Genomic DNA, 20714 nt, shown 5'->3' on the forward strand with positions numbered 1-20714 from the left:
CCAGTGTGAAAATGCTATTCATGTTTAATTTTGAGAAAGATTTTGCCTTGCCTTAGAGCCAAAGATTAACTGTACCCCCTTTGCCCAAAGCAAAGTTGGGACACACTGGGAATAGAGGCCGGTTTTCCCTCCATCCTCCTCCCTGCCCATGGCAGGACATACATTTCCAAGCAACAAACAATATTCCTGCTTTTAACTTCCCGTGCCATGTATGATCCTGCTCTCACCATCTCTCAGTTGTGGATTCACTCAGATCTGGACTCAGTGCCTCCCAGCCACAGTGAAGCTTTTTGCTTATGTCACCCATTCCTGAGTCACGTCCCAGCAGAGTCACCTGCTTCCTTGTGAGCACACTGAGTCACCAGGGCTTGCACAACCGGAGTTCCCTGTATGCAAGGATCTGCTGGGAACCAGGGGGAAGACGCTGCTGCATGCGTCCAGAGTGATAAATAACACCAGAAGGGACCTTCAGCCTCGCAGGGAGCTGTAAAGCAGAAGGGGCTTAGAAGGGGGAGGACTGTTAACAGCCCCCAGCTGCTTCTGGCAAGCAGAAGTCCAACAGAATCAGCTGACAGCAGGCACATTTGGGTGAGCTTTTTAAAGCCACGTGCTTCAAGAATGAGCATTTGAGTTCAGGATATCTCAGATGTGGAGGGGAGGATGTTATCAGTACTCTCCCAGTATTTCATTACTATATTCTTTACTCTGAGAGTGGTGAGGTGCTGGAACAGCTGCCCAGAGAGGCTGTGGATGCTCCATCCCTGGAGGTGTTCAAGGCCAGGTTGGATGGGGCCCTGGGCAGCCTGGGCTGGTATTAAACAGGGAGGTTGGTGTCCCTGCCTGTGGCAGGGAGTTGGAGCTTCACAATCCTTGAGGTCCCTTCCAATCCTGGCCGTCCTGTGATTCTGTGATTTCTCAGGCAGAATCCTTACAGAATCCTGCTCACCAATTGCTTTGACCTGGTTATTCGTCTGGGTTTGATAAGAATCATATTATGCCCATCTTTACCCCACGCCTTGTGGGAGATGTTCTGTTGCAAACACATGCAGGGCAGGATGGGGAGATGAACCATCAGCAGAAGATGCTCCAGGAGGCTGCACTGCCACAAAGCTCCGGGCAGCCTGGTCTGCTGGTTGGTGACCCTGCACACAGCAGGGGGTTGAAACAAGATGATCATTGTGGTCCTTTTCAATCCAGGCCATTCTATGATTCTATGGAGGAACGAGGTGAGGGAAAGAACGTTAAAAGATCTTCAAAAGAATGTACCACAGTGCTGTTTTGGCAGTCAAATCGTAGTGCTTACAAGCTTCCAATTAAGATGAATCAGGCAAAATGTGGAGGCACACATCCAGAAGGAACCTGCAGCACAGGCTTTGGGTTCAGGGAGAAGCATGTTAGTCTCCTGTCCCAAACCAAACCATAGAAGAAGCTGCATTCCATACCCTGGTTCTTTTTTACCCCTGCATCTTTTTTGCTTTCTTTGACATTTTGGGACAGTTTTTGCAAGAACTGTGAGCACCAGAGGTCATCCTAAAAGATGGTTTCACATCCCATTCCAGAGCCCGAAATTGCTAAACTTCTCTTTAGAGAATGACCAGGCACGTTTCCTCCCCAGTTTCCCATCTACTGATTATGTGCAGTATGGGAAGGGTTTTACATACAACTCATTTGGAAGGGTTTCTACTTCTCTAGAAATCTGTAGGTTTTCCTGCTGCCATTTATACCTCAGCATGAGTTTTTGGCACATTCACATTTCAATGGCTGCTTTTGGTTTAGAAGGCTTTACAAGACAGAGCTTAATGCAAGGAAAGTGAGGATTTTACTGCTGTGTTTTTTGCTTGGATGCACTGTGGGCAAAGGCCTTTGGATCTGTAACTGCCTTTCAGTATAATCTTTAACCAGCAAAGAGTAAAACCCTTCGCTATGCTTTTCTCTATGCTTTGGGAATGAAAACCATAATCCAAAAGCAAACACATCTCTAGCAATGTGCCCAGCCCAGCTGAGATGCTGACTCACACAGGAACCCTTCGTTATGCCCCTTCTTGTTTGCTTTTGCAGCCATCTGTGCTGTCTGAGATCTTGTTGACCAAAATCACCTGCAGGAGAACTGACTTGCAGCCTGACCTTTGCTTGGCGTAGCTCAGGGCTGAGATGCTCCCATGCTTGTTTTTCTTATGTCCAACAATTTCGTTTTTTCTCTCTTCTCTGTAAGCTGTGCATCAGCCCCTCTAAAACCCCACTTGTGTTGTGCCTCAAGCTGCACAATGAAGGGTTGTGTGGGATATTAGGAAATATTTCTTAGAAAGAGCAGTGATGCAGTGGCACAGCTGCCCAGGGTGGTGGTGGGGTCACCATCCCTGGAAGGGTTCAATGTGGAGATGTGGCACTGAGGGACGTGGGCAGTGGGCACAGTGGGGTGGGCTGGGGTTGGACTGGGTGAGCTTAGAGCTCTTTTCCAACCTTAATAGTTCCATGGTTCTGTAATTGTATGAGATGCACAACAAGCTGGCTATGAGCAAGCAGGGTGGCCAAGAAGGCCAATGGGATCCTGGGGTGCATTAAAAGGAGTGTGGCCAGCGGGTTGAGGAAGGTGATCCTCCACCTCTACTCTGCCCTAGTGAGGCCACATAGAATCATAGAATGGCCTGGGTTCCAAAGGACCACAATGATCATCTAGTTCCAACCCCCTGCTGTGTGCAGGTCACCAACCAGCAGACCAGGCTGCCCAGAGCCACATCCAGCCTGGCCCTGAATGCCTGCAGGGATGGGGCATCCCAGTACAAAAATAGACAGGGATTTCCTAGGAGGAGTCCAGTGGAGGGCCACAAAGATGATGAAGGACCTGCAGCATCTCTTGTGTGAAGAAAAGCTGAGAAACCTGGGTCTGTTCAGCCCGAGGAAAAAAAGACAGAGGTGATCTGATCAGTGTTTGTGAATATCTAAAGGGAGGTGGGAAGCAAATGGTTGAAACAGAATTACAGAATCACAGAATGGCCAGGGTTGGAAGGGACCTCAAGGATCATGAATCTCCAACCTCCTGCCACATGCAGGGCCACCAACCTCCACGTTTCATGCTAAACCAGGCTGCCCAGGGCCCCATCCAACCTGGCCTTGAACACCTCCAAGGACGGGGCATCCACAACCTCTCTGGGCAGCTGTTCCAGCACCTCACCGCCCTCTGGGTAAAGAATTTCCCCCTGATGTCTGACCTAAATCTTCCCTCCCTCAACTTCAAACCATTTCCCCTTGTCCTGCTGTTATCAACCCTTTCAGAGAGTTGATTCCCCTCCTGTTTGTAGGCTCCCTTTAGGTACTGAAGGCTGCCATGAGGTCACCCCGCAGCCTTCTTTTCTCCAGGCTGAACAAGCCCAGCTCCCTCAGCCTGTCCTCATAGGGGAGGTGCTGCAGCCCCCTGGAAACCAGGCTCTTCTCGGTGGTGTGCAGCGATCGGACAAGGAGCAATGGCCCCTGCAATGCTGTCATTATGTGACACAGGGGCTGGGTGGGACGCAGGCAAACTAAAGCTGGGAGACGAACAGCTGCAAGGGCACGGACTCAGCAAAGCACAGCCCTATGGGTAGACCGGGGGAGGGCTGGAGGCGGGCAGCGAGGAGATGCTGTCACGTCGGGGCGGTCCCTGCCGTGCTGCTGCCCGAGCCTTCCCCTCCTCTTTCCTTCCCCTCCTCTTTCCCTCCCCTCTCCTCCTCCTCCTCCTCCTCCTGCAGCCGCAGTGAGGCCGGGCGCGGTGCGGAGCGGTGCGGCGGGGCAGGTAGGGAATGGGGCTCGGTGGGGATCCGGGGATGGATTCAGCCCATCCCTAGCTCGGAACGTGAGGGCAGAGCTCTCTTGTCCTTCCTTTTCCAGCCGCGTTTGGTGCTTTTGCTTTGGGCTGTGGCTGCGGGTGAGCTTTGTCTCAAAGGTAACAGCGCCTCAGAAATAAGCACCATAACCCTGCAAGGGAGAGGGGAGGCGGGGAGGAAGCCTTGTTTTCCTAATGGATGGAGAGGAAACCTCGTTTACTGAGCGCTGGCTGAAAGGAGACCACTTGGCATCGAGGGGATGGTGTTGGCAGCCGCTGGGGCCGTCCCGTGATGCTCATCTCCTCCCCCCCCCCTATCATGGTACTCATCCCCCCTGTGGTTCTCCCCCTAGGGTGCTCACCATGGTGCAGCACAGCATCGCAGCATCGCCCTCCAGCTTGGGGTTGGTGGTTTTTTTTGGGGGGGGGGGGCTTGGGCAAGAGTGAGGAGCCTGGGCAGTGCTTGGCTGTGCAGTTTGTGGGAAAGGGAAGAGAGAAATCAGTGTAGCTGCATTTGGGAGCAGTTCTCTGTATGGGAACACACATGACTATTGCATCATAGGGTTGCACTGAGTTGGGGGGGGACCTTTAAAGGCCGTCTGGTGCATTTCCCCTGCAGTGATCACTACAGCTCCATCAGTGTCCAGAGCCTGCTCCAAACACGAGCACTACTGTGACTCTCTTCTTTTGCCAGCCATGTGCTGGCTTTCCTGGGAAGGAATTGGTGCAGAGAAGAGAGGCCTGCTTAAAAAAATCCCCGTCATGCAGTGGTAGCTGTAATGCAGTCAGCAGGCTGTGGGTTTGGTGCTTGCCCCCAGCCAGCAAGCCGAGCAGGGTGGCCAGCTGGACTAGCTCACTGCTTGCATGCTGCTTTGTGGCTCAGTCATACACAAACACCCCAGCCAGAACAAAGGACAAAGCTCGTTTGGGGCCAAGGGCTCTTGCAGGAAGAGGACACATGACTTGGGTGCCCTGGAGGGGTTGGTGATGGGTTAGATGTTATCTTCCACAGACACTTTGGGATGGGTGTGTGGGTGCTTCCCCGAACGGCTGGAGGGGTCTGAGCCCTGTGCTGAGAGTGCTTCAGGGCTCTGACTTATCTCCCAGAATGAGATCACGTGAGCTGCGCTCTGCTTATTTTGGTGTGGTTTCTTTTCTGCCTGTGCAGGGAGAGCAGGGAAATGAGTTGCGTGCTCAGCTGGGCTGACGTGGGGAAGACCTCTGTGATGGGGTTTGCAGTGGAAAGGTTTGCTCAGCATCTGCTGCTGCTGCAGAGAAAGCTGCAGTGGGAGGAGGCTGAGCATCTCTGGTCTGTGTGTTCATAGCTCTGTCTGTGCAAGGAGGGCAGGGAACTTTAGCAGGGATAGAGAGGGGCAATGCGTCCTCCTTGCAGGCAGATCTCACTGCTGCAGCTGCTCAGAGTGCTGTCAGGCTTCGTGCTCAGACATTTCCTCTTTTCAAGCATCTGAAGGGCTGAATTCTTTGAGTTCTGTGTGGGGTCAGAAGGGAGGTTAGCTTGGTCTTGCTTTGAGAAATGTCATTCCAGGATCCCACATCACAAAGTGAAGAGCAGAGGACTTGAAGACCACCTTTGCCACAGCCCTCAGCGGCCATGCCAGGTTTTGAGCCTTTGTGGGTTCTGGCAGCAATGGATTCCTCCATCCACATAGGAGAGGAACAGGGAGGTTTGGTGATAGGGGCCTGTTCCAAAAGCGAATGCAGCTGCTGCTTGAATGGAGAGCTTCACCTTTCTGTGTTGCTTGCTAAACAAGCCACAAGGTGTGGCTTTTGCTGCTCATTTAGCCTGCAAGAGCTGAGCAGGAGCAGAATGCAGGCATACCTGGAGCTGCTGTGCTTGGGGACAATGCTAGGTCGGGTGGGACACCAACCCTATAGGCAAAGATGGGGGTAGGAGGGAGAGAAGGAAGAGCAGATTTCTGCAGGCGCTGTGGCTGATGCCAGTTTGGTGTTAGCACTGCTCTCAGGGCTGGTGTGCAGCATGCGAAATGGCTGCACTGCTCTAGGGCTGGGGGAGGAGAGAGTAGTTGTGGGGGGAGAGAATGGTGCATGATAACCCTGCTGGGGAAACTGTTGTGCTCAGCCTTATCTGCGGGCACGGAGAGATGGTGGCAGAGCTGCACGTGATTTCCCCCAGGCGGAAATGCATCCTGGGCTCTTCTATAGATAGACTGGGCCTCTTGCTAAATCCGTGGGGGCTGGGAGGGAGGAATCACATGAGAGCAGGGCTTTCCCTTTCCATCTTCACCCCAACCCTACACCGAGTCACGGGGTGCTCGGCGTCATCCAGCTGGAAGCACCAAACCCCCTGACGGCCCTGCTAGCACAGCTTGCTGCAGGCTGGGGAGGGGCTGCTTGCTTACTGCAGTGGCTCTGGAGGTTTCCATGGGGAGATGTGGCTGCTTCTGGCCTCGAGCCACGTTTTGGGGTGTAAGCAAACTGTGCTGCATGAAATGCAAGCGCTGCTCAAAGGGGAAAGCGCCAGGAAAGGAGCGGTGTCTGCTTTCGGTTTGGCCGCAGCTCCGGTGTGCAGCCCGTGTGGGCTGGCTGTGTGGTCACATTTGTGAGCACCCTGCTCACAAACAGATGGGGATCAGGTGGCTGCTTCCCTTCTGTGCTCTGCTCCAGGAAATTCAAGCTTGGCTGCTGGGAGGGGGGGTATTTATAGCCTTGGAGCAGAGCTGTCCTTGTGCCAGTGGGGGGGGGGGGGGGGGGGTAGTGGTCCGGTGCTGCATTCAGCTGAGGTGGTATGGAGGGACTGGGTACATCTTGAGGGGGCAGAGGGGTTGAATTCTGTTGCTGTATGGGGCATCTGCAGGTGCAGAAATGCTCTGTTGTTGTCCAGACACTGACAGATATATCCACACCCTGCCCACCAGTGTTTCAATTGCCATTTTGCAACCATCCTACACCAGAGAGGCTTTTGAGACCTCAGGGACCCCATCCTCTGGCAGCAGGTTTCTGCTCTGGGAGAAACCTCTATGTGAGCAAATGTGTAGGGAACTGCTTTGTAGAAGTGATATTTGGGGTGAGAGGACCCTGGTGGGAGCCTGGTCTGGTGGTTGGCAATCCTGCCCATGGCAGGGGGGTTGAAACTAGGTGATCATTGTGGTCCTTTTCAACCCAGGCCATTCTGTGATTCGACCAGCTGTGCACTGCTATGTGCAGTCCTGCTGAAAGCATCGAGAGGCTGCAGGTTGGGGGAAAGAGTTAATAAATAGCAGGAAAATAAAATAAAATGAAGCAAAGAACTCCTTTATACAGTCGGCCGCAGCCGTCTGGGCTTGTTGCTGGTGGAAAGTAGGGCACTCCTGCTGGGTTTGCTTCTCTGGAAGGGCTGAACTTGGCTGCATGTGGGTGGAGGCAGTCTGCATGGGGCTGTGTGTGTATCCCCGTCTCTGCTTGCAGCTTCGGGGCTGCTTTGGCCTGTTGGGCCAGCAGGGCTTAAGCCTGGGCTTGCAAGAGGGGAGAGCAGGGTGGTTGGCATGGCCCTGAGCTGCTGGAGCTCAGGGAGCACTGGGACACTGCTCTGAGCCATAGGGATGGGGTTTGGGGGTGCTGTGCAGGGACAGAAGTTGGGCTTGTCGGTCCCTGTGTGTCCCATCCAACTGGAGGATGTTCCAGTGAGTTCTGCAGGTCTGCAGTTCAATCACGTGTTTCTGTCTCCTAGCCCTTATCCTTTGGTTTTGTGGAAGTAAAGGGCAGCTTGTAATACCCTCCAAGTTCAATCCCTTGGATCTGCTTCAAAAGGGACTTTCCTGCTGCTGCTAATCCTGCAGGGTTGCCATGTCTGATTGCTTCTGAGCAGCAGGAGGGAGTTACTGTCTTGCTCCCGTGTCCTTCCTGACCTTTCCTCCCACGTGGTGCTCTGTCAACCGGAGCTCACGTAGGGACATCCTCCAGCAACATCCAAATCTGGGTGCAGGTGCAGTGTCCCATTCTGCAGCCAAGATGTGGCCGTCCTTGTCCATCCTGTGTGTCCTGGTGGCCTTCGCCAATGCCCGCAGCATTCCTTACTACCCACCCCTCTCCAGCGACCTGGTCAACCACATAAACAAGCTCAACACCACCTGGAAGGTGAGTACTGGCGTGTGCTTGGGGGTGCATTGAGGGGCAACCTCAGTGGGACTCGGGAGATGTGAACTGGGAGTCTCACCACGGTGGCTGCATCAAGGCTGTGTCTCTTCCCAGGCAGGGCACAACTTCCACAACACTGACATGAGCTATGTGAAGAAGCTCTGTGGCACCTTCCTGGGTGGGCCCAAGCTCCCTGAAAGGTGAGTTATGGGAGAGAGTGGGGAGAGCCTCCCGGGAGCTGCTGTGGGTGCTCCTGGAGTGTCTGTAGGGGAGGGGAATCACAGAATTGTAGGGGTTGGAAGGGACCTGCAGAGCTCATCGAGTCCAACCCCTGCCAAAGCAGGTTCCCTACAGCAGGTCGCACAGGTCGGCATCCAGGCAGGTCTTGAACATCTCCAGAGAAGGAGACTCCACCACCTCCCTCCACTGTTCCAGTGGATCTTGCCCTGCAGGCTGTGAGTGGGGTTCCTCTGGATGCAGCTCACTGGTGGGTATCTTGCATGGGGTTAGGCACAGGAACATGGAATCATAGAGTTACCAAAGTTGGAAGAGACCTCCAAGATCATCCAGTCCAACCCACCCGCCTACCACCAGTATTTCCCCGCTAAATCGTGTCCCTCACTACATCATCTGCATGTTTCTTGAACGCCTCCAGGGATGGTGACTCCACCACCTCCCTGGGCAGCCCTTGTCCACTCAGTGGGTCGCTCCATCACACAGGAAATCAGGTTGGTCAAGCAGGTCCTGCCTTTCATGAACCCACGCTGGCTGGGCCTGATCCTCTGGTTGTTCCACACATGCCATGTGATCTAACTTAAGCTGATCTGCTCCATAAGCTTCCCTGGCACTGAGGTCAGGCTGTAGTTCTCCAGATCCTCCTTACAGCCCTTCGTAGAATGACAGAATGGCCTGGGTTGCAAAGGCTCATAATGCTCATCCAGTTCCAACCCCCTGCTGTGTGCAGGTCACCAACCAGCAGCCCAGGCTGCCCAGAGCCACATCCAGCCTGGCCTTGAATGCCTGCAGGGATGGGGCATCCACAGCTTCCTTGGGCAGCCTGTTCCATGCTTCACCATGCTGTGTGATGTGTCCTGCCAGCTATTTGAGTGACTGTGTAAGTTGTAATCCTTGAAACTCAAAGCACTGGAGGAGCTGCCGACCTGGCCTGAAGACTTCAGAAGTGTTTGTTCTCCTTCAGTAGTCAAATAACAAGAGCACTTCTCCTCCAGGTCACCTTCAGAAGCCATAACAAGCCTTCTCTTTCTCCCTTGCAGGGTAGATTTTGCTGCAGACATGGATTTGCCAGATACCTTTGACTCGCGGAAGCAGTGGCCCAACTGTCCCACCATCAGTGAGATCAGAGACCAGGGCTCCTGTGGCTCTTGCTGGGTAAGGACACGTTGTCATTGGGTCGTGTTGGTGCAGAGTTTGGTGGACAAAAAGCATCCCCATTGAGTTTTTTCACTGAGCCATATAAATGTGGGCACGAGGGATCCTGCGATGGGGTTTATCCCAGCCAGGCTCATGCTTGCCACGCTCAGCTCGTCCCCGGGAAGGGACAGAAATCTGCCCAGTTTCTCTTCCCATGGGCGGCTCTAATGGCCTTCCCTTGTTTTTTGGGGGCTGCCCACAGGCTTTTGGTGCTGTGGAAGCGATTTCAGACAGAATCTGTGTTCACACCAATGCCAAGGTGAGCGTGGAGGTGTCGGCGGAGGACTTGCTGTCATGCTGTGGCTTCGAGTGTGGCATGGGGTGAGCTGTTCCTGGGACTTGTTTGCTTCCAGGGTGGGTGGGAGGAGCAGGGACACAACCCAGAGATGCCTAATACTGATTCATCTCATCTTGCCCCATCCCTGGAGGCATTTAAGCCCAGGCTGGATGTGGCTCTGGGCAGCCTGGTCTGCTGGTTGGTGACCCTGCACACAGCAGGGGGTTGGAACCAGATGGTCAATGTGGTCCTTTTCAACCCTGGCCATTCTATGATTCTATGATCTGTTAAATCCTCCCCATCAACAAGAAGCCACTCCAGGCATTTATAGGTTCTAGAGTTACATGGGGACATAATGGGGTCTGAAGGTCTCTCTGGGCCACATCCCTCCTCCAGCAGCAGCCTGGTGATGGTGGCTCATGTGGAGAGGGCAAGCACATAACAGTAGCTGGCCAAAGGATCTTCTGCTAACCACAGAGCCTTGGTTGTCAGGCACTAGCCCTTTTACCTGTGGCTTTTTGTGGTCTTTGGGAGCAGGGCTGGGAGTGGGGTTTTTCAAGCTGAGTGTTGCTGGTGGCAGGTGATCAGGGAGATGGTGAGGAGACTCCGACTCCAGGCACTGCAGCTCGGGGATTTGGAGGCATAAGGTTCTCTTAGCTTATTGCTGTGAGGCTTCAAAGCATTGATATGCAGAATGCTTCCCTCTATTTGTCCCAGACGGGCTCAGTTGCTCCCTCCTCTCTCCGAAGGGGATGGTTTTGGCTCTGAGCAGGCTGGAGCTCATACTGCTGCCTCTTTCTGCAGGTGCAATGGTGGTTACCCCTCTGGTGCATGGAGGTACTGGACAGAGAGGGGTCTCGTGTCCGGGGGTCTCTATGACTCTCATGTGGGTAAGTGCTGGTGCATACACTGGTGAAAGCAAAGAGGAGCATCTCAGCTTGGTTATAGGATCGTTTCCTTGAGGGCATGCTGGTCTGCATCCTAGTGGCTGCTCCCTCCTTCAGGTCTGAGTCTTGGGCCCATCTGGCTCTTACTGTCCCCACAGTCCTCCCTGACCAGTACTCACCTGCAGGATGCAGGTCTGACCTGTGGTCAGAGCTACAGCCCCACAGGTCTTTGCTTTCATAGTCTGGGCAGGCCTGAATTAGGCTGTGAATGGTTTGGGTGGCTTTAAACCAGTTTAATATGCTTTTGGTGAGAGCAAGAATCCTTCTGACAGATTTCTTCTTTCAAAAGCAATTTCCAGGCTGGAAAATTGCCCTGTTTGCTCATCTGGTGATGACCTACTCCTGCTTGCACCCACTGATCCATAGGGTTTCTGGGTCAGAAGGGTCATGCCCTTGCTCATGGTTTCAGATGTCTTCTCTAGCGTGGCTGTTGGGGATGGGGGCACTGGGGGACTGTCAGTTCATGGCACCTCTGCCCTTGCCAGGCTGCAGGCCCTACACCATCCCACCCTGTGAGCACCACGTCAATGGCTCCCGGCCGCCCTGCACTGGGGAGGGAGGAGAAACCCCCAGGTGCAGCCGTCACTGTGAACCTGGTTACTCACCTTCCTACAAGGAGGACAAGCACTACGGTAAGGGACGTGGCCTCCAATGCTGCTCAGGAGCTCCAGAACTGCTCCCTGAGGGGCTGAGCCTCTTCTGAAGCAATTCTATGGTGGCTGGTTTGGGTTCCTGGGCATCTTCAGAATGGGTGGTTCTTGGGGCACACATAAGCCTGTCAGATGTGCTTGTTTGTTAATGGGGGAGCTGGTGTGGGTCCTTGTGGCCTCACTGCAGCTGCTGGAAGGTGAGTCCCCTCACTGCTGTGATGGTGCCCGTGTCTGGGTTAAATGGCAAGGTCCTGAGCCCCCCAAGAGGGTGGCCTTGAAGCTGCTCCCTTCCTACCCACTGCTGGTAGTGATATTCTTCTATATGTGGGGTAGTCTGGCTGCTGCTTGGATATTTGTCTTAGCACCAAGTAATTTGTTTTGTTTTGGAAATGAAGTTGGACAAGAGGTACAGAGTAGGGCTTGGGGTTCTGCAAGTCGGCTGGGGCCCACTTTCCCTGCTTGGCTGTGTCATGATCTCCAGAGTACGAAAAACCATCTTGGCATGAGTTCTCTGAGTCATGGTACAGCCATCCCAAGGTCTGATGGGCTCAGTGGTGCTGTGCTGATAGTAGGACTTCTTTTACCTTGCCAGGCATCACATCCTATGGTGTCCCTCGCAGCGAGAAGGAAATCATGGCTGAGATCTACAAGAATGGCCCAGTGGAAGGAGCCTTTATTGTCTACGAGGACTTCTTGATGTACAAATCTGGTGAGCATCAGCTTCAGGGCTTCACCTGCTTCATCTGTGTGGCTTTTTCCCTGTTTGCAAGTCTGAAAGGAGTTCTCAAGTTCACAGCAGAGCTGCTGGAGTTGTAGGGCCCCTTCAATGCCATCTGTCCCACTCCCTGCACTGAGCAGGGACACCCACAGCTCCATCAGTGCTCACAGCCCCATCCAGCCTGACCTTGGCTATCTGCAGGGATGGGGCACCACCGCCTCTCTGTGCAACCTGTGCCAGTGTTTCCAGACTCTCCTTTATTCCATTTTTAAGCTTTTTCTTTGAGTGCATTTAACAAAAAGACCCCACTTTCTCATCAGGTCTCTGGGGTTCTGTATGGAATCCCTTGGTAGCCATTGGTGCTGTACAGCAGAAGGCCATTGACGTGTTGCCTTGCAGGGGTGTACCAGCACGTGTCAGGGGAGCAGGTTGGAGGCCACGCCATCCGGATCCTGGGCTGGGGCGTCGAGAATGGGACCCCATACTGGTTGGCTGCCAACTCCTGGAACACCGACTGGGGAGATAACGGTGAGGAACACAGAGCTGTTGGTGCTGGAGGGTCTCCTTGGGCATTTGGTGCAGAGGGAGGTGACTTCTTTCCATGGTGTCCTTCCAGGCTTCTTCAAAATCCTCCGAGGAGAGGACCACTGTGGCATTGAGTCTGAGATCGTGGCTGGCGTCCCCAGGACGGAGCAATACTGGACGAGGGTGTAACCACCCTCCTGCATCACTGCTGATGAGTTGATCACACCACAAATAATCCCAAGTCCCTGACGCTTTTAACTGATAGCGGGTTGGGCGCAGAGCCCCCACTCTTAAGAGACTATAGTTGAGGTTCCTTTAATTAAAGCTTTTTATCTTTTTATTTCGTTCTGGTTTTAGTTGTACGGTGGAGCTGGAGGTGGCAGGTTGTGTATTCGTGCGAGCTGCTGTCTGCAAGCCCTCTGCTCCTGGTGGCTCGCAGCTGGAGGGCATTCCCTGCTCAGGGGACTGCTGGAGGGCTCTGTGACCCCACGTGCTGTGGTCTTTGGGTAGCCTGAAACCCTTCCAGCCCGATGTATTACTGGGAGGATGGGAATCATTGTGCTGGAAACAGGGACTTGGTGGGGCAGCAGAGATGGGAAATGCAGGTTGTGTCCATGCATGGCTTGTGCACTTGTGGCTGGGCTGGTCCAGCTGCTGTTGGCACCCAAAAGGAGCAGGGTGTGCAAGAGAGCCTGTGCCTTGCTGGATGGGTTAGGACTTTGTAATGACAGGAAACTGAAGAACCTGATGTGGGGCTGGCTCTGGCTGGAGCTGCATAGAGCCCCTCCTGCCTGCAACAAGTCATCTGTGCACTGCTCGCTCTGCTCCATTATTTTGGCTGCTTTTTAAACCACTCATTTTCTTTTTTAACTCTTTTTTTTTTTTTTTTTTCCTTCCTGCTGTAGTCTGGGGTTATTGATCCTAGGGAAGGGCCTGGCCTGAGCTCCATGAGCCTTTGATCAAATGTCCTGCAGCACTGCTAGAAAGGGGAAGCTGCGTCTGTCAAAGGCAGCTTGGTTGTGCTTTGGGTCGTGCCTTGGTGAGGGTGCTGCTGTTAGCATGTTGGCGTGGTGCTTTGGGACTGCAGACCCTGAATGTCGGCTGCAAAGTGTTCCCCAGCTCTGCTGCAGGGAGCTCATACAGATGCTTGCAGGTATCTTGCTTATTTGCACACCTCTAAAGCTTTCTTTGAGCCACAAGTATCAAGGAAGAAATACCCTTATTTTTTTTTTAACTGGGGGGGGGCCCTGGCCCGGTGTAATAACTGTAGGAGGAATCGTATGATCTGCCCGTGCTAATGTAATGGAAGAACCTTTTATTTTCTCTGAAAGCACAGAGTCTATTGGTGAGCTAAGGCCACACAGCTGACATGAGTGAAGCAGGCTCTCCCCTTGTACTGTAAAATAGCCCCATTACCTCTGCTTACTCATTGAAACAGAACTTTGGTGTATCTGAATGAAAGGACTGTGCCAATAAATGATTTCTCCAACACCTGGTGGTCACTTGTGCTTCGTGAGCTGAAACAACATCAAGCTGCACATAGCGGGGGGGTGAAACCAGATGATCATTGTGGCCCTTTTCAACCCAGGCCATTCTATGATTCTTCTCGTTACTTTGCTGTCGTGGAAGCCAGGTGTGACCCTTTCATGCATGTCTTCATGTGAGTGCAGCCTGTGCTTGCTCTGGCTGTGCTGGGGACAGGGTGGCTGCAGCCAACGGGACACCTGCAGTCCCAACACAGAAATGCAGTGTGAGTTAGGAAGCATCCACACTCAGCTGAGCTGAGGGCTAGAACTTGTGGCAGGGCAAGGAAATACCACAATAAAAGAAAGAAGAGCCGAAAAAAATGCACAAAACACGTTTTTCTTTTTTTTTCTTTCCAAAGAAAACTTTAATTTCAACAAGACAGGAAGCTGCACAAAGGGAGCTACCACAAGTTCTTTTGAACAACAGCTTAAAACTATCTACAGCAGTCCTTGTAGAGTAGGGATCCTCCCTCCAAGTAACAGTCTGGCCACACAGGCTTGGCCTTACTACCTGGTAGATTTTTCTCTGTCCTGTACCAGGCTGTCCCCCCCCCATCACACAAAGCAGCAGTGGAGAATTAGGGACGCTGAAAACAATTACACCCCAGGAAAACGAGACTTGAAACAGTTGTCTCCTCTTCTCAGCCCTGTTTGTTCACATTAGAAACATGGCCCACTCAAAAGTCCAGGCTGCTGTGTTTTCAAAGGAGCAGCGGAGAACTGTTCCAGTTCATGGGCCAGCAGAACCCTAAGCATCCCCAGCTGCATCCCTGGGCCAGGGAAGCTTGCCCAGGCCACTCTCATCCCCTTGGGCTGAAGAAGTGCAGAGCCCAGACAGCAGAGGGTAGGTGGCACCTCCTTCCCCCTCCCTTTCACCACCCCTCAGCTGCTAAAATACAAAGCTCTACAACTCCACAGCGCAGTGCTTGAAGGAGATGCTGCAGATGGCTTTTAGCAGGATGCATGTTAACATCTCTAACATACTTAACAACAAAAGGGCTTGTTTCAAGCCTAGCAGCCTCTTCCAGTACAACACAAAAGTGAAGATTGCCCCTGTCCATTTCCAGGCTGCAGGATGTCACCCAGCCTCGGTTGGTGGCCAGAAGATGGCCAGACCTTTTAAGACCTTTTCAGTCCCTCCTTGCTGAAGCCAGAGCCCTCCATATGCTTCCAGTGTTGAAGTGATGGGGAAGGGGTTATGTAAGGGAGGCCAAAACCCAAAGGCTCCCATCCCAGTTCTGAGCTGGAAAGGGGCCTCAAATCTCAAGCAAGAAAAGAGGCAATTGAAGTTTCTATTTAAACCATCCTAACCAAAATAAGAATAGTAATAATGATAATCAGGTAAACTGTCCAACAGGAAAGGAGGAAAAAAAATGCAACCCCAAACAGTTAAGACTCCAACTGGCGTTTGTAACCATCTGTGCAGACAGAAGGATTGGGGAGGAGCGGGGTCTGACAATGCCACACCATCGCCCCAATGCTCCAACCCACCAGCATCCCATCCACATCGCTGCCCGTGGACCTGGTGGCACCCGGCCATCCCCACCACCAGGGGACAAGGAGCCTCTGCTGCCCATCTACTGACCATCTCACTCCTGCCAACTGCCTGCTCTTCAGTTCTCACCCGCCTGGACGTACTCTTCGGTGGCCTTGGAGATGGTGCTGAGGTACTGCCAGCTGAGGGCAGCCAGGAGCATGGCACAGGACAGGTAGATGGGGGAATAGTGATGGCGTGAGGCCATGGGGCCGCTGGGCAGGCTCATGGCACGGATGGAGGCGATGATCTGCTGCGTCTTGTTGGATGAAGGGTCCGTGCTGGGGATCTTCTGGTAGATCTGGGGGAGGGGAGAAGGGGGAGCGTGGTTTACACACGTGGTTGAGGAGATAAATGGGATTTCTGCGTGGAAGAGGGAGCTTCGTGGGTCACAGGCACCACATCCTCAAGAGTAACCTCATGGTGGATGGCTCAGCTGCTGCACGGGGCCAAAGTCCACTTCCCTTGAGAAGTGCATTAAGCCAGGCAGCCTCTTGAGGGCACCCCATGATGGGAGATGTACTACCACGCCTCTGATACAAACATCAGCCACAAAGCAGTGCTCTGGGGCAAGTAGCTTTGGCCCAGCAAGCCTCACTCACTGCTGCTGGCTGGGCTGTAGCTCACCCAAATCAGCAAGGACACCCCAGGGTGATGAGCAGCTGGTGTGACTGCAGACAGTTATCTCAACTGGAAAACACCATGGTATTGGGGTTGGAAAATCCCGTTGCCATGGGTTTGGCCTGCCTCCAAAGGGAGCTCTAACAGCCCATGGTTTGGGGTCTCCCTGATGCACGACATGACATGTTTTTATTAAACACTCCCCACTGAATCCCATGAATCCATTCACTAGCTGTTCTTCTCTGTAAACTTTTAACACCCACAGTACCTTGAAGCCATGAGTTCCGCTGCTTTAAATACCTGCAAAGAGCCAGCCTTAGTTAATGCTGGCCTGGAAGTGCAAACACAAACTGCACCACATTAGCTGCAACTATGGACACGGTGAAAACAAGAGCACTAGCTGCAGAGCTGTCTTTGGGGAGATGATGCAACCTGTTTAGAAGAAAAGCACTGCTGGAACAGTCATCTTGCATGGTCAGATGGGAAGCTCTGGTGCTCTGAAAGCTGATTCATCTTACTCTCAATCAGAATCAAGACAAGACATTGGTCTCTGCCTCTTTGCACAGGCACAAACCAATGTTATGCTTAAAGGACCAAGCAGCCAGTTTGGCTGATGCCAACACCACGTCAGGTGTTCCGGCACTAATAGAAATGTAATGAAAAGATTAACAGATTCATGGGTCTGCAAGGGACAGCCAATTCCATGCCAGGAATGAGAACACAACAGCCAGAAATGATTCCAAGCAAGCTGTTCAACCTACCTCTTCCACATACTGGTACATGATGGCTTTGACAGATTGCATGTTTGTGGCATCCATCATCAGAGTGACAGCTTGTCCCTTCCGGATCTTCACTACCCCTCTGAATACCTGCTTGTTATTGTAGCAGGCAGCAAGAGTGGCAATAGCCATCACCTAAGGAGAAACACAAAGAGCCCTTGTTACAAGCTGACTGCAAAGGAAATAGAATCATAGACTGGCCTGGGTTGAAAATGACCATAATGATCATTTAGTTTCAACCCCCCTGCTGTGTGCAGGATCTCCCACCAGCAGACCAGGCTGCCCAGAGCCACATCCAGCCTGGCCTTGAATGCCTCCAGGGATGGGCATCCATAGCTTCCTTGGGCAACCTGTTCCAGTGCTGTTCCAGAAATAACCTTGGTCCAAGTGACAACACTGGCAAAACACACTGGAGTGAAGCTGCAGTCTCAATCACCTACAGCAGAAGTGGCAGGTACCAGCATAATGCAGGCTATCACACACTACGTAACCCTCCCACCTCCAACTTCAGATCATCTGGGCTGCAGATGAATGAATAACCACCTGTATGTAATAACCTACCTGGGGGATAGCACAGAAGTTGAAGACACTTTGGTTTTTCAGGCGAGACAAGTAAGTGAGGACATCAGGTACGTGGCGGAGAGCATTGGTGATGAGCTCATTCAGACACTGCACAGCCATATCTATGTTCTCTGGCTTGGTAAGGTCAGAGAGCTTCTTTGTGTATCTGCTCCAAACCTAAACAGCAAGATAAGGACTCAGAAGTTGGAGGGTACATTCATATCATAAAGGCGACACCAGTTACAGTGAGAGGTCGGGGGAACCAAGAATGATCAGAAGAGCCTAGGAGGACTGGGGCTTAGTAGGCTAAAGGAAGGGCTCTGGAAATGTGACAGTGACCTTCATACAGATGGGACCTCTGTATAGATGGGGAATGGTTTTAAACTGAGACAGGGGAGGTTGAGGTTGGATATCAGGAGGAAGTTTTTCAGCCAGAGGGTGGTGAGGCACTGGAACAGGTTGCCCAAGGAGGCTGTGGATGCCCCATCCCTGCAGGCATTCAAGGCCAGGCTGGATGTGGCTCTGGGAAGCCTGGGCTGCTGGTTGGTGACCTGCACACAGCAGGGGTTGGAAGTGGATGAGCATTGTGGGCCTTTGCAACCCAGGCCATTCTGTGATTCTATGAGGAAAAAGGGTGCACTTTCATGTCTTCTCTAGGCAGGGCAAAGAAATACAGCTCATGTGCCAGGCTGGTATCACAAAAAGCTCTATCAGACAGACCTGTAGACTGTCAAACCTTTCCCATTAACTTTGATTTAAAGAGACACAAGGGATGCTATAATTTTAGCAGTGCACCTTAAACTATGCACCCTGCAGAGTATTTGTGAGACACCTGTCCTGGAAAGCATGGCTCGTTGGCTACACCCACAACAGATCTTGAATAGGAGTACAAAAGATTATAAAGGGACAGGAACAAAATTATCAGTGATGGAAAAACCCCAGCCACGGGGATTTTCAAGACAACTCTTGAAGGAACTGTTACAAGGAGAAGTTGCAATTCACTGCCAGAGCAGCAACAACAGCACTTTCAGTCTTTTTTAGCACAGTACAAGCATTTTGAGAAGCACAGCAGACATGCTCACCCAAAGGCAATGTTTTCCCTTACCTCCCTTGGCCAGAACTCCCTTCCTTCCAGCTGGTCTTCTAGATAGTCACGTATGATGTTGGTTTTTTGCAGGAAGAGGCCCATGGAGTTTGCCAGCTCTGTGTCCTGTCCTACAATAGGATCTTCCAGCTCTGATGCAGAGAAGAGTCGGGAAAGGCCTATCCCCACCAGCCCAGCCACATAGTGGCAATACTGTGAGGCACCAGGAGGGGAAAGGGCAGGGAAAAAAAAAACCAAGGTAAAAGGATCAGTTACTAGGAGCTGCCTACTTAGCACAGCACGTTTCACAGCTCAGGAGGTAATTCACACTACATTTTCTGCAAGTTTGTGTGGATCTCCTTGCTCCATCTCAGCCTTTCTGTGCTCAGCAAATGCTTTGCCAAGGAAGTCCTTTGCCACGTCAGTGACTGCTGGTGCTACTCTGCTCTCAGCACCAAATGGGCTGCCCACAAGGGAACAGCTGACATGTTGGGTCACCCAAAACGTGCTGGTGGGCTACACCAGTCATCCACACCCTCCTGTTACCACAGGACCAGCAGTTCCACTCTCTCCAAGCCCATACAGCCTGCCTCCCTCACCCTGCTGAACCCACTTCACACAGGAATGCCCTTTCCCTACAGACACGGACATGAAAGATGCTGGATTTCAGGAGAAGGCTCCTGGATATGAATATCATGTAGGAAGAGACACAATGGCCAGCCCTGCTCCTCAGAGGTAACTGAAATCCTGTCTTCTCGGGGTCTCCCACTGACTCACTGCACTTCTGTCATTCACTGTGTATGGACAGACTCACCCGATCCCATTCACTCTGAGAATCCACCTTCTTTTCCAAGAACTCCGCCATCCCAACACCCATCTTGTGACAAATATCAGAAATCACATCCTGGTAGACCTTTGCCAGGTTCCTAAACTCCATGGAGATCTGTATCACGTACAAACAAGAGGAAATAAAGACAGTGTCAAGAACAAAAAAAAACAACATCAGAGTTCACCTTTTATTAGAAGACAAGAGTAAGACTTGTTTACCAGGCTCACATCCCTGGCTAGAGATCCAGGACAACTCCCACAAGGAGAGTTGTTTCAAGGCCCTCAAAGCACAGGCTCAGTCTGTTCTCAATCTAAATGCTACAATCTCTGGCAGCAGATCAGACACAACAATATCTTTGGGAAGGCTCTGTGGCCTTGGATTGGTATAATCTGAGAGTTACAGGACAAAACTAGCTACAATTGGCACACAAAATTTCTTCTAATTTATAAGAGCACCATGTTGTGCAGACCATAGGGAAGGTAAGAAGTTCATAGAATCATAGAATGGCCTGGGTTGAAATGGACCACAATGCTCATCCCATTCCAACCCCCTGCTGTGTGCAGGTCACCAACCAGCACCACCAGGCTGCCCAGAGCCACATCCAGCCTGGCCTTGAATGCCTGCAGGGATGGGGCATCCACAGCCTCCTTGGGCAACCTGTTCCAGTGCCTCACCACCCTCTGGGGGAAAAACTTCCTGGTGCTCTGTTCTCCTAAGCCCTCACTAGTTTTGGTTCTGCAAAGCACACAGGTGCCCTTTGCACAGCAGAAAAAGCATAAAGCAGCACAGAAAGTGAGATGGTTCTGCCCTGCAACCCCACACTCAGAGCTACAGAACTACATGCAACATGGAGACAGCTGCACACAAGGCAACCCATGCAGCTGAAGGAGGAGGTGGGTGTCTTACTGTTGGGAAGTCCTCCAGCACCTGCCGGTGCTTCTCCTTGCTCTCCATGTATTTCCACTCCGGTTGATAGAGATAAGAGTGAAACTCAATCAGCATCGGGACCTTTACGTCTAAGCTGATGGTCATGTCATCCTCTATGGTGTCCAGGGCACGGAGAACTAGGTAAAATATACAGACAGCATGCCTGTGGGGAGAGAAGAAACAATCACCTGTCACACAGGAAACACAGCTAAGATTCATCACACAGTGTTCAGTGTGGCATTTCCAGTTCAATACAAGCATGGAGACACTCGCGTCCAATCCCCCTCCAGCACTGCTGTGAGAACACTGCTTATCTTGGGCCATGAAAGAAGGTAAGAATAAAATGCCTTAGGATGGGATGCTCAAATCCTGGGGCAATAAGAACAGGTTAAAGGTGAAAAGCATGGCTTC

General features: G+C 52.2%; 2 protein-coding genes across 2 annotated transcripts; one reads left to right on the plus strand and one right to left on the minus strand.

Annotated features, from left to right (window-relative positions):
* The first annotated feature begins 3661 nt into the window (after nt 1-3661).
* On the plus strand, nt 3662-12782 carry LOC122159180 (cathepsin B). Its single transcript, XM_042816418.1, has 10 exons — nt 3662-3769; nt 7743-7894; nt 8009-8094; nt 9169-9283; nt 9528-9646; nt 10407-10492; nt 11035-11181; nt 11792-11908; nt 12317-12445; nt 12534-12782. Exons 2-10 carry the CDS (start codon nt 7769-7771, stop codon nt 12629-12631), a joined length of 1023 nt encoding a protein of 340 aa, XP_042672352.1. The 5' UTR covers nt 3662-3769; nt 7743-7768; the 3' UTR covers nt 12632-12782.
* Nucleotides 12783-14308: 1526 nt separating this feature from the next.
* On the minus strand, nt 14309-20665 carry LOC122159181 (squalene synthase-like). Its single transcript, XM_042816419.1, has 6 exons — nt 20283-20665; nt 19362-19490; nt 18569-18760; nt 17464-17640; nt 16885-17037; nt 14309-15803 (listed from the first exon to the last, which is right to left on the minus strand). Exons 1-6 carry the CDS (start codon nt 20625-20627, stop codon nt 15582-15584), a joined length of 1218 nt encoding a protein of 405 aa, XP_042672353.1. The 5' UTR covers nt 20628-20665; the 3' UTR covers nt 14309-15581.
* Nucleotides 20666-20714: the final 49 nt, after the last annotated feature.

Source organism: Centrocercus urophasianus, unplaced genomic scaffold (genome assembly GCF_019232065.1).
Source record: "Centrocercus urophasianus isolate 14NV4802_14NV808 unplaced genomic scaffold, USGS_Curo_1.0 seq_1501, whole genome shotgun sequence".
In the NCBI taxonomy this organism is placed as follows: domain Eukaryota; kingdom Metazoa; phylum Chordata; class Aves; order Galliformes; family Phasianidae; genus Centrocercus; species Centrocercus urophasianus.

Bases quoted from the DNA above. Each gene is read 5' to 3' on its own strand.
- LOC122159180 (XM_042816418.1), top strand. From the start codon at position 7,769: ATGTGGCCGTCCTTGTCCATCCTGTGTGTCCTGGTGGCCTTCGCCAAT. The intron at 8,095-9,168 runs GTGAGTTATGGG...TCTCCCTTGCAG, and splicing joins GGGCCCAAGCTCCCTGAAAG to GGTAGATTTTGCTGCAGACA. The intron at 9,284-9,527 runs GTAAGGACACGT...GGCTGCCCACAG, and splicing joins GCTCCTGTGGCTCTTGCTGG to GCTTTTGGTGCTGTGGAAGC.
- LOC122159181 (XM_042816419.1), bottom strand. From the start codon at position 20,627: ATGGCCCAAGATAAGCAGTGTTCTCACAGCAGTGCTGGAGGGGGATTG. The intron at 19,491-20,282 runs GTAAGACACCCA...TACGTGATACAG, and splicing joins TGCTGGAGGACTTCCCAACA to ATCTCCATGGAGTTTAGGAA. The intron at 18,761-19,361 runs GTGAGTCTGTCC...GGTGCCTCACAG, and splicing joins CTCAGAGTGAATGGGATCGG to TATTGCCACTATGTGGCTGG.